General features: G+C 38.1%; 1 protein-coding gene across 2 annotated transcripts in view; it reads right to left on the bottom strand.

Annotated features, from left to right (window-relative positions):
* Positions 1 to 12,976, bottom strand: part of CORO2A (coronin 2A) — a 175,182-nt gene that overhangs the window by 27,224 nt on the left and 134,982 nt on the right. For both annotated transcript variants that reach the window (XM_007498973.3, XM_001363470.4), the window contains exons 7-8: positions 5,741 to 5,845; positions 4,304 to 4,400 (exon numbers count right to left, since the gene is read on the bottom strand). In XM_007498973.3, the coding sequence (XP_007499035.1) occupies positions 4,304 to 4,400; positions 5,741 to 5,845 (202 nt within the window). The remainder of the gene's footprint in view (positions 1 to 4,303; positions 4,401 to 5,740; positions 5,846 to 12,976) is intronic.

Here is a 12,976-nt window from a genome sequence, read left to right as displayed (position 1 = left end):
TTCTCCTTCTCCTTCTCCTTCTTCTTCCTCCTCCTCCTTCTTTTTTTTTTTAAGAAACCCTTACCTTCTGTCTTAGAATTGATATGAAGTATGTCTTTCAAGGTGGAAAAGTGGTAAGGACTCTCCCCTTCCTATCACTTCCCTCTCCTTATTTTCCCTGTCTCTCCTCACTGTTGTCAAAGAAATGGAAAACCTGTCCCTATCATGCTGATATAGTAGGAACAACAGAAAATGATAAAGGCTAATTTTTAACTTCTCTCTCTGCCCCCTCCCTGGACCCTTGGCTTTCTCAGAACACATCCAGGACTTCCAGGGTGTGGGAAAAGCCACTGTCACCAGTTACCCTACCCCCTTGCCCTTTCTCCAGGTGTTTGACTACTCACAGGGCTTGGAGAAGACAGCAACCAACAATTCTATTTCTCCTGATGAGATAGAGGACCATAAAACTTTATCATCTCCTTTGCCTCTATGCCTTGCAGTCTCTCTAGACATTGTCATCCTAACTACCTAACCTAAGGACTTCTGAGCTTAGTCATTCTTCTCACCTTAGGATTTCTAAGCCTTTACATTAACTGATGTGATTTAATAGTGGAAATAAAATTAAATAATATTCTTTGTCATTTTATTTGCTAAGGATCACAGGACATTTTCATATGATTTGTAGCTAAAACCTTCTATATGTGTTGTATTTACCATTAGATTATGAACTTCTGGAGAGCAAGAATTATCTCCCCCTTTTTATTTGTATTCTAAGGACTTAGCTTGGTATATGGTATATAATGGATGATTTTTCATTCATTCATTTATTTTATTTTTTTTTAAACCCTTACCTTCCGTCTTGGAGTCAATACCGTGTATTGGCTCCAAGGCAGAAGAGTGGTAAGGGTTAGGTAATGGGGGTTAAGTGACTTGCCCAGGGTCACATAGCTGGGAAGTGTCTGAGGCCAGATTTGAACTCAAGACCTCCTGTCTCTAGGCCTGGCTCTCAATCCACTGAGCCACCCAGCTGCCCCCTATTCACTTATTTTTAAAAAGAGCTCTGGACTAGGATTAGATCTGCATCCTAGTCCTGACTCTGCATTTAATTAGGTGTGGGATCTTAGGTGTCACTCAATCTTTCTGGGTTTTAATTGTATTATATGTAAATCAAAGGGTGTGACCAGATCATTTTGAAGTTTTCTTCTACCTCTAAATTCCAAACCCGTCACCCCCAATCTATTCTATTCTTTCCAATCCTTTTTATGCTTCTCTTTTAAACATTTATAGTGGCATCTTTTGTTTTTAATATCACTTTAATTTCTGTATGTATCCTTCCTCCATCCTGTCTACCCCCACCCCCTCAAAGGCAAAATCCTAGCTACCAATGGAAATAAAAAGACTTGAATCTGGAGTCAAAAGACTTGAATTTGAATCCTGGTTTTTGCTACTTACAACCTGTCAACTTACTAAAGGCAAGTGATTTTTATCTCCTAGACTTCAGTTTTTTCATTTCTAAAACAAGGATTCTTTTGACTGAATCGTCTTTAAGATTCATTTTAGTTTTTAATCTGATGAGTCTCTTTTCCAGTTATAAAGCCTCTGAGCCTATCTCATAGCACCCCCTTCAGGTCAATGTAGGAATTGTCAGGCCCAATCCTGGTTTTCACAACTCACAAAGGTCTGGAGCAATATTTGAATACAAGTCTTCCTGACTGTAGGTTTCATACTTTATTCTCTACATCACACTGCCTCTCTACAAACATATCAAGGGTATCTGTGGAGGGAAAAAATGAGAAGGAAAAACATAGTTGTTTTTTTTTAAACCCTTACCTTCCATCTTAGAATCAATACCAGACATTGGTTCTAAGGCAGAAGAGAGGTAAAGGCTAGGTGATGGGGGTGAAGTGACTTGCCCTGGGTCACACAGCTAACAAATGTCTGAGGTCAAATTTGAACTCAGGACCTCCCATCTCTAGGCCTGGCTCTCCATCCACTGAGCCACCCAGCTGTCTTTTGCAAATTATTCATGATCAAAGATTACATCTTCATGTTCAAACAATGGACTAAAAGACACAGCCCACAAGGTCCTTCAATATTCCTTGTTTGTTAGTTTTTAAAGCATTTGATGCAATAGTTCAAAATGCAGTCTTAACAGTTGCCCTCTAATAATGTATTATTTAAGTCCTTGGGGATCATATAATTCAATAGATACAGCTATAGGGAAAATTTTGTTAAACCATCCTCAGAATCAAGAGAAGCATAAAACAAGCAGATCGTGCCCACCCCAAATAATTATCACTGTAAAAAGTCCTTAGAGATAATGAGTCCTCTAGATGCTTTTATCTGAGGCTAACATTGAACTAATGGCATTTAACACTACAGGACCTTTCCCTTTAGGGAAATTCAGAACAACTTTGCCATCCATGGAAGAAAAATCAACTGCAAGAAAAATGGTTATTCGTCTTGACTATGATCTACAGTTGCCCCAGAAACAATTTGAATGAGTGCATTAGCTCGAAGATACATATCTTGGATACATATTATAGATAGATAAAGAGCCAGAAATTATTAGGCACAGGAGTCTGGGTTAGATTGCATTTGGGGTATTGTGTTACACTTTCAGTTATCAGAGACAGATTTTACACACACACACACATGCGTGCACACACACATTTTTTAACAGTTATATTCTCCTGATAATACCATGTGGCCATTGTGGGTGAAAGTTGTGGGGCTCAGTCCCAGCATTCAAGCTCTGAAACAGGCTCCCCTATTGAAGAGGCAGATTAAGGATACTCTCTCTTCTTCCACTGAACTATGTTACAATTATGAGATTCTGGGAATTTTGGAAATCCTTACTTCCACTATGTTTTTCCTCCTTCAAGCCTCCTATGACACCTATGAGATTATTGTGAAATATAACTATAGACCTCTGTCTTTTTAATAAATGCTTTGTTTTTCTTATTCTTTTCCCAAATTCAGAAGTAAATCAACACCATCTCTTCTGCTTGGGTCTTGCTGTGCAGTCCATTTATTCATAACTCAGATATTTTCTATTTTTATTCCAGTAGCTAATGGCTTAGAAAATGGGAACAATAAACCATTAAAATGAAAAAGAAACATGATGTATGTGCAAGAAATGTCATAAAAATATTATTTAAGGCTTGTAGCATTGGAAAAGGAAGGGAGATGACCATGAAATGACAGTGAGGAATACAGATGAACAGACTTTCACCCAGAGAATGTTAGAAGATCTAGCAGAAAGCTTTTGACCCACTGGGTAGAATCTCAATGAAAGACTTATGGGGTGACATGGACAAGAATCACACGCACAGGTTGAGAAGGTATGGCACCCAGGAGAGTGTTCCTCTATTGGTAAGATCATTGATGTACTAAAAAAGTGGGGGCTAAATTGGCCTTTCTAGGCTGCCCTGAAAGCCCAGCCATAAGTGAGATATTATTTCATAGGAAAATGTATTCTGAGTTCCAAATTCAATTCATGTAATCCAGGAAGATAAAGAATTAACCTGACTTCACACTGACTAAGATTATCAGACCAGGAGACCACAAAGCCTGAGACACAGGCTAGATAAATGTTCAGGGGAAGAGGGTCAAAAACTTTCAAAGTCTAAAATATTGGGATCAGAGAAGAATGGGAAACTATGATAATATGAAGGCACTGGAACAGCGGTCTAAGACGGAAAACATTATGATGATTATCTTCCATGCATGCCTTTTTGATGTCAATCGATGCATTGATTCCTAGTTAATTACCAACACGATATTCCCTGAAGGTCTAGTTCACAGAGGTAATAGTTATATATTTAAAATTCGGTTGTCTGAGCTGCCATGAAAGGCTACAGAGATCAATGCCAATGCATTATCAAATTAAATGGACTGTTTTGAGCTCCAAAATAATAATAATAATAATAATAATAATAATAATAATAATAATAATGCTTAGCCAGGTAGAGATATATGATCATGCTGGGCACATGATCATATTCTAGTTTCTTAAGAGGTAAGTAATCTCTGAAAGTCAGTGAATAAAGTCTGCAACATTAATCCACATAAAAACATATGTCTTAAGAAATGTGCCTTTTTGGTGGCAGCTGGGTGGCTCAGTGAATTGAGAGCCAAGCCTAGAGACAGGAGGTTCTGGGTTCAAATTTGGCCTCAGATACTTTCTAGCCATGTGACCCTGGGCAAGCCACTTAACCCCATTGCCTAGCCCTTACTGATCATCTGCCTTTGAACAAATATACAGTATTGATTCTAAGATGGAAGGTAAGGGTTTAAAAAAATGTGTCCCTTTCACACTCACCGATTCCCTTTTGAGGGAGGTAGGAACGATATTCTGTAAGATAGTTCAAGTATGGTTTTTCTGCACTAATTTCATAGTATCGAATATTCCCATCACCCTGTAAAAGAGAACAAAAAAAAAGAATGAGGAGACAATTTAAAAAAAATCACATACATTTTTAAGTTCAGTTGAAAACCAAAATGCCAAGGAAAATCATAAAGTTGAAATGATAAAGACTAAAAAAACATTTTACTTTACATTTTCACTCCTATTTCTCAGTGGTCTTATTCTTTTAGGGTAGAGGAAAGGTATGGTTACATTTGACAAAAATAAAAAGTAGTTGCTTCTAAATTCTAAGGTATCATATTTTTTCCCTAGAGCTTTTATCTCAGAGATAGTAGTCATGGTGGGATATATGTGTAGGGGGAACAGTGGATAACAAGAAGAAAAATAAGGAGTTGTGGCCATTTTTAAAAGCTAAAACTTTTGAAGTTATAGATAATAGGATCCAAGCTTTTTGAGCTAAAAGGGATCTTAGAAATCATCTAGTTGAACATCCTTAGTTTTTAAGTGAGGAAAATGAGATTGTAGAGTATAAATGACTTAACCAAGGTCATCTAGGTAGTGTCAGAGAGAATATTTGAACCCAGGACTTCTGAGTCCACATCCACTGCACTCAACTTTCTGTCACACCATACTGCCTCTCTAAGCCTATAGATCTTTTACTCTACAATTTATCAAGATGTGGATATGGTCCTAGAAGCAATTTCATCAGAAAGCTAGGTCCTACCAAGCTAAAAAGATTTTTTTTTCTGGTGGCGGGGAAGAGACTCCTCCAATAAGCCTTGGATCTACTATCTAAACAAAACTCTGGTTAATTTCAGACAGTCTCATCACTAAATGGCTGGACCTCACTCATGGATAATTTTTGTCCCAGCAACTCATGAAGGTTCTATAGGGTGTCAAGGAGTTATGATCTGCATTTATTTTAGAGATTGATTATATATATACACTGATGATGTGTTGCCATCAGCTTAAATATTGATGTTTAAAATGTATCTCCACAATTTTTTCTTATTTCTCAGTTCTTTTTAAAAATTCTTATTTATTTATTTTATTTAGAATATTTTTCCATGGTTCCATGATTCATGTTCTTTCCCTCTGCTCCTCCCACCCATCTCCCATAACCAATGAGCAGTTCCTCTGGGTTTTACATGTATCATTGATCAAGACCTATTTCCATATTATTAATGCTTACACTAGGGTGATTGTTTAGAGTCTACCTCCCCAGTCATATGCCCACTGTATTTCTCTGTTCTAAAAAACATTTATAGCCTTAGGCCAATGATGAAAAAAAGTATTCTTCACTCAACTTCATATCCCACCCCAAGAACTCAACTACTGTATTATTACATATTTAGAAGCCTTCGTTTTAATCCTCCTAGTTCCAAAGCTTACCTTGCCCACCACATAGAGCATCTTGGTGTCTGAATCAAAAAAGGGGAACAACACACCAGAAGAGCCATCTAGGTCCTCTTCAATTAAAGGCACAGAAAGGTCATCCTGTCTCGGGAAGAAGAAATGAAAAAAGGCCATCACTTGTTTATTTGTAAACCAGGGTTTCCCAGTTCAGATTATACAGTATCCTGGGAAAATCTCAAAATTTTCCATGAGTAACTTTTTGCCCACTTGTGCATCAATAGCCAAGATTCACAGGGTCCAAGAGGAATGGTTCAGAAACCAGGAAGAAGTAGAAATAGAGGAAGAGTAGGAGTCCATCTTTAAGTTAATACATTTTGAGACATAAGGATCTTTGGTAGTAGAAATATGGCAGACCAGTAAATTTTTCCCTAATGATCAGCATTTTGTAAAACACCATTGCAATGGAAAACACCATCATAAAACACCTTTCCCAGGCCTAATGTGATATTTTCATCTTACTGAATCCATAGAATCATAAAACAGTATATCTAAAAGGCACTTGAGAGACCATCTGGTCCAACTTTATCATTTTTAGAGATAAGGAAACTCAAGCCCTAGTAGATGATGTTATTTTCCCAAGGTCATATAGTAGCAGTAGATTAGTGACAAAAAGAAGGATGGTACCAAGGTTTTAAAATCATCAGGTCAGTGTATTTTTTTTTTTTTATGATTCCACATTGCCTCTCTAAGAATAGTCAAGCAATTTAATTCTTAGTTTGGAAAAATCTTGAAAAGAAGCATGGGTGCTGCCTTCTGCATCATGGATCTCATTGGCACCTTTAGTCAAAGCATTTCAAAACACCCTGCATTTCAAAACAATAGTAGATGTGATTGGTTTGGAGGGGAAAGAAGAAGTAAGACTGCAAGCCTGTCAAAATTTCATGAAAAAAAAAAACCCAACCCCAACAGAAATAGGTTAGTTCTTAAATCTTGGAATTTATGAGGAAAATACATATAAAAGGGATAGCGGGAAAAGCAAAAGTCAATGACAACTGGTCGAGAAGAGGAATGGTTAAAAAAGTTCTCTATCCTAATGATTTGATTTAATTTAATTTGGGTAAGCAAAATGTACAGCAAACATTTGCTTTATACATATGAATGTTTGGGCACTAGAACAAAAGTTTTTATATGTTCCAGTAGGTTAGTCTTATTTGAAAAGTGATAGGGAAATTATAAGATCTAAACATGCAAGTGAGTCCTGGTTAACTAACAGTATAAAAGAATTGGGAAATGGTAAGCTTACAGCAAATATTTTGGATATTTTTTGGGGGAAAGTCCTCTTATTGATGAAAAAGAGAACCTGAAGCAATTAGTATTATTTGCCTCCATTGATCACGCTCAACAAATAATGCTTAACCCTCCCACTACCTTGTTTGTCACTCATATGTCTTGGTGTGGAGCCTTTAACCTAGTGATTTTGGGAATGGGCCTTAGGTGGGATCTAGCCATGGTAAGGATGGCCAGGAGAGCACAGACCAAGGTCTACAAATCTCAGGGTTTATTCATTTTGAGTTGTCTTGGGTTCTGTTTTTACTGTACAAAGCCAGAACACTTGGCATATTGGTTCATCCACCACATTAATGGAAGGTCTGGAAAATGTTCATATTGTGATCAGGCTTGGAGAGGTCAGATTTATTTATAGCTTTGGTTCTCCTATAAAACCAAGAGTCTAAATTCAAGGCAAAGTTCTACCCAGTTGTATTCATAGGTTGGAAAAGAACTTCAAGGTGCAGATTAGGAACACTAAAACCTAGAAGATCAAAAGACCTTATATGGAGGTTGGCAGATGGAAGTGACTGAGGCAAGCAAAAAATAATTAAAGAGTCAGAACAGAACATATATATCTATCTCAAAGGGTTACAAGGAACAAATGAGATTAATATGAGAACATTTTTTCAAACCTTTAAGTTATTTATAAAGGAGAAGCTTTAGGTTAAAAGTGGAAAATTCCTGAAGATAGCTGAAAAGCAATAATAGAAACAAGAAGAAAAATGTGTAGTCCAAGATATGGTGGCAGTGAAGGCTCAGAATAATTAGGAATAATTGACTGAACATTATGGGAGGAGAGTTTACCCCCTTAACTGAGTATTTTGAATTCACATCATGAAAGTAGAGGAAGGAGAGAAAAAGAAAGGGACATAATGGTCAGAATTAAGAGCAATGGTACACAGATTAAGCTTGATATAAGGGGACACATCTTTTTTGATAATAAAGATTATCCATAGATGGAATGGGCTACCTTACAATTCTCCATTACTTGTGGTCTTCAAGCAAAGATTGAATGACTCCTTTCTGGAAATGTGATAGAAGGGATTCTGAAGCTATTTGTTGGAAGAATAGTTGAGGTCCTTTCCTGAGGTCTCTTCCAACTCTAACACTCCATGATTTTAAAGAGGTAGCAATGAAGGTAGCAGAGTGAAGTGGGTTCAAAAGCAGTCTAATAGTAGTGTCTTTTGCTCTTGGATATAGAGGAATGCCAGGGGGTTCTGATCCTGATAATTACTGGATCTTGAGTTTTGGGATGAAATACAGAGTTTGAAATGAAATATAGTTTGATATATAGGAAGATGCTGGGGGAGTTTGTATATATGTGGCTGTGCAGAATGAGAGAGCACAATTAATTAGGGACAGGACCAGACAGAAGTGTTGTGAATGTTGCTGAGATTTAGCTTATATGTTTGGGAGTGTGGGGGTGGAGTAGCACAGCTAAGGAGCTCAGTGGATTGTTAGACAAGCCTAGAGATGGGAGGTCCTGGCTTTAAATCTGACCGTAGCCACTTCCCAGCTGTGTGGCCCTGGGCAAGTCCTTGCCTAAGTCCCGTTGCCTAGCCCTTACCACTGTTCTGATTTAGAATCAATACATAGTATTGATGCTAAGATGGAAGGTAAGGGTAAAAAAAAAAGTTTACCAGGTAATGTGAGGGTAAATTTTGGACATCAAACCCACCCCTTAACTCAGTGTCCCAATTCTGTGTTGGGAATCAAGATTTAATGTATGGAAGCATGGAGAAAGTAGCTTCTAGGATCAGGCAGCAGAAGCAGGCATCTCCTACCTACACAGATGGTTAGGAAAATTGTGTGGCTGTATTGGCCTGGGTTTGAGTGCCAACACCCACATAGGATACTATTGTGTCACCCAAATTGACACTCACACTTGAACGTTGGGTCCCTGAGTAGATGACTACAACTAAGGTTCAAGGAGTTCTGAGTTTTAAGTCCTAAATGTAGAGCTTCCAAGTCACCTTTACTGTGCTTATGTTTAATAGTCAACCAATAGATACAATTAGTTCAAAGCAAAGACATTTAGCTATATAATATAGTAAATACAATAGCTAAAAATAAATAAACCTGCTGCACATTGTCCTATAAGTAAAGATGGTGTCAATGGAATAACAGTCACATAAAGAGGCCATATTGTGGATATGTGTCCAAGGCAACTCATGGCTCTAACTCTATAGGACTCCATATCTTTTCTCTGCTTGTGATATCCTCACACTATTACCCTGTGAGTACAGCATCTCTACTGGGCTCACTTAGCTTGGCTCCATGTTCTTCTTTTCTGTAGCTCAACTGCCAACAGCCAGAATCAATCCTCTTTTGAATCCATGGCTGGCTTTCTTCTCTGCTGCAAGTGGCCATATTCCTCTAGCTAATTTCCTCCTTCAATTGTTTTTCTTTCTGCTCCATGGTGAATTCTATGTCTCTAATTGAGCAATTAAGATACCATGAGTGGCAAGGTGGAATAAGGAGAGAAATTCCTTTTCTTCTTGAATACCAAGGAATGATTTCCTCTTGAGAGCTGGATTTTTCTTGCTTGGCTGGGTTTCTTCTCTGTTGCTAAGAGATTGCACTTCGTAGAGCTCTTTTTTACTGAGTGGCTCAGTAGAAAATATAACCCTTTGTTAAGGGAACATCAAGGGTATGGCTGATCCTTTGCTAGTCAAAAGCAAACTGCCCTCAAACCCCATTATTTCTTAACACCATAAAGGGGTAATAAAGTGAAAATGCTTTTTGCTTTTAGTTTAAGACACTAAGGTCTTGTTACCTGCCTATTACTTTCTGTTACATCAACTAGGCTGAGGAATGGGAAATCAGTTGCTGGGGGGGGGGCAGAGAGGGGAGTGCTGGTATCCTGCCTGGCTGATTTCTCTCCTTTTCCCATTATACTAGCACCTGGGAATGGTGATAACAAGACTAGATAGTTTTTAAGATATTGGAATGGCACTGTTTTTAGTCTCTTGAGGTCTACCTGTTAGGGGAAAAATAGTGTTATGCTAATGCATATAGGTCTAGAGTCCGAGAATAAGTGTTTGTGTATATGTGTGTATATGTGTAAGTGGGTCTGAATCACTCTTCAAGCATGACCCACATAGGAGTCTAATCTCTTATTGTACTCCTTCATTTCTGTGTATCTGCCTTTCTTCCTCACATCATCTTCTGCATGATATCTTTCCTGACTTTCCCAACTGCTGTTGCCTCCCTCCCAAACTATCTTGTATTTAACTACATTTGTGTTTATTTGCATTTATTAATTAGATCTTTACACTGTATATACCTACATATGTACTTTGATGTCTCCTCCATTAGAAAGTGCATATATATCCCCAGTGCCTAGCAAATAGTATGTGTTTAATAGATTTGATTTATTAAAATATGCTTTGTAGTCACTATATATATTATATATTTATATATATTTTATTATATCTATTATACTATATATATATGTGTATATACATATATAGATTTTGAGGCCAATTATAAGGACACCTTCTCAGCCTGGTGTCCTAATTTGGAATCAAGTGAATTTAAATCAGTATTATTAAGTAGCAAAGCTGATAGCACGATGGCCAGAGAAGCAGCTGGCTTGATCTACACCAAGTTGGGTAAAAGCCTTGGATCTGGTTCATCTGAGCTGCATTGTGGAAACCTGTTGAGATGATATTAACCCAACTATGACACTGTTTCAAGTCCTTATCCCTTTTTGCTTGAACTATTGCAATAGCTTCCTAATTAGTCTCTCTTCTTCTAGTCTCTCCAGTCTCCAATCCAACCTCTGCAGAGTTGCCAAAGTTATACTTTTATGGGGCAGCTGGGTGGCTTAGTGGATTGAGAGCCAGGCCCAGAGACAGGAGGTCCTAGGTTCAAATCTGACCTCAGACACTTCCTAGCTGTGTGACTCTGAGCAAGTCACTTAACCTCCATTGTCTAGCCCTACTGCTCTTCTGCCTTGGAACCAATACATAGTACTGACTCTAAGGTGAAAGGTAAGGGTTTAAAAGATTAAAAAGCAAACAAACAAAAAGAAGAACAAAGTGATACTCCTAAAGCACATGTCCCATTATGTCATTCCCCTGCTTTGAATGTTTCACTGGCTTCCTGCTTCCTTTAGGATTACATATAGATTTCTCTAGCAATTAGAGTCCTCCATAATCTAAATCCAGCCTAACTTTCCAGGCTTATTACACATTAGTCCTCTTAAAAAACTCTACGATCTGCCCAACCTGGCCTTTACGTCATCCACAATACTCCATAACCTATCTCTCTGCCTTTGCACAGGATGTTTCCCATGCTTGAAGTCTACTCAGCCTTTACCTCTACCTCTGAGAATCCCTACTTCCTCTTAAAACCCAATTTAAATGATTTGAGCTTAAATTTACAGGAGAACCTACCTGATTCTTCCTAGCTGCTAATACTTTTATGAAATGACTATATTTGATTATATATATATATGTCACCATGCCCAGAATGTTAGCTCACTGCAATTAGGGACTTTTAAAAAATATCTCTATATCCCTAACATCTAGTCCAATGCTTACTAAATGTTTTGTGAATGACAGATTAATATTTTCTGTGGGTTTTTAAGATGAAGAGACCATCTTGTTCAACTCCTTCATTTTATAGATGAAGAGAGACCTAGGGAGATTAAGTGACTTTCCTAGGGTAATAAGCATCAAAGAAGGGATATGAACTCACATCATCTAATTCTAGACCCATTAACAACCATAATGTGTGTTTAGGAAGGAGAAAAGGCTATTATAAGCTGCCAGTAGATTTCATTAGGTTGTTCATAGAGTGAAACCAAGACCTGAGTCAAGATCAATATCTTGAGAAGGGCACTCTATCATATGATCTATAATTCTAGAGGGGGAAATGTCCTCATTTGAACTTGACTCAGTGTTTCTTTCTTATTTCTTTAACTTGCAAGATCACCTGGGGGTGAGAATATGTTTCTGTGTGTCCCTTCCTGGGTGTTCTGTAGAAGTATTCTTATTATCCCTGGGTAGCAATTACAACTATGGAATAGCCTGCAGATTGTTCTCCCTGCTTTTAGAATTACCCTTTTTTAAGGGTATCTTCAACTCAACTGTCAAATTGACCTTCCTAAAGCATAGGTCTAAGCATGTCACCTCCCTGTTCAGTAAAGTCCAGTATCTTCCTATAATGTCCAGGATCAATGCTCTTCAAAATCTGGCCACTTCCTACCTTCTGGTCTCCTTATGCCTCTTATTTCCCCTACCTACAAATACACTGTTACCCAGTGACTCTAGATACCCATCAGATATCCCAGCTCCTGGTCCTGGGTCTTTTCACTGGCTGTTCCTCTGCCTGGAATTCTCTTCCTCTTCACCTCCACTTCCTACCTTCCCTGGCTTTGTCCAAGTCCCAGCTAACATCCTACTTCCTACAAGCAGCCTTCCTGATTAAGGGGAGTCAAGAGTATCTTCCCTCTGTTGATTATTTCCAATTTATCCTATATATTGTTTATTTGTACATACTTGTTTGTATGTTGTCTTCCCCATTAGATTAGGAGCTCCTTGAGAGTAGGGAATTGTCTTTTGCCTTTCTTTATATCGCTGGCACTTAGCACAGAGCCTAGCACATAGTAGATGCTCAATAAATGCTTGTTAACTGATAGAATAAGTTTTCTGCAAGGGCTGTGTTTAATATTAGGTGGTTCCCAGAGTCTAGTCTACCAGAGGCCATCCCAGATGAATTCATTTATTAAACACTTACTTTCTGTCTTAGTTTTGATTCTAAGACAGAAGAGAGGTAAAGGCTGGGCAACCTGGTTTAAGCAATTTGCTCAGAGTCACACAGATAAGAAATACCTCATGGCACGTTTGAACCTAGGTCCTTTTGACTGCAAGCCTGGTGCTCTATCCACTGAACCATCTAATTGCCCCCAGATGAATTTATGATGGCATTTACTGA

This window comes from Monodelphis domestica, chromosome 7 (assembly GCF_027887165.1).
Source record: "Monodelphis domestica isolate mMonDom1 chromosome 7, mMonDom1.pri, whole genome shotgun sequence".
NCBI classification, from domain to species: domain Eukaryota; kingdom Metazoa; phylum Chordata; class Mammalia; order Didelphimorphia; family Didelphidae; genus Monodelphis; species Monodelphis domestica.
The sequence above is the reverse complement of the archived record's forward strand: the minus strand, read 5'-3'. Positions and strand labels throughout refer to the sequence as shown.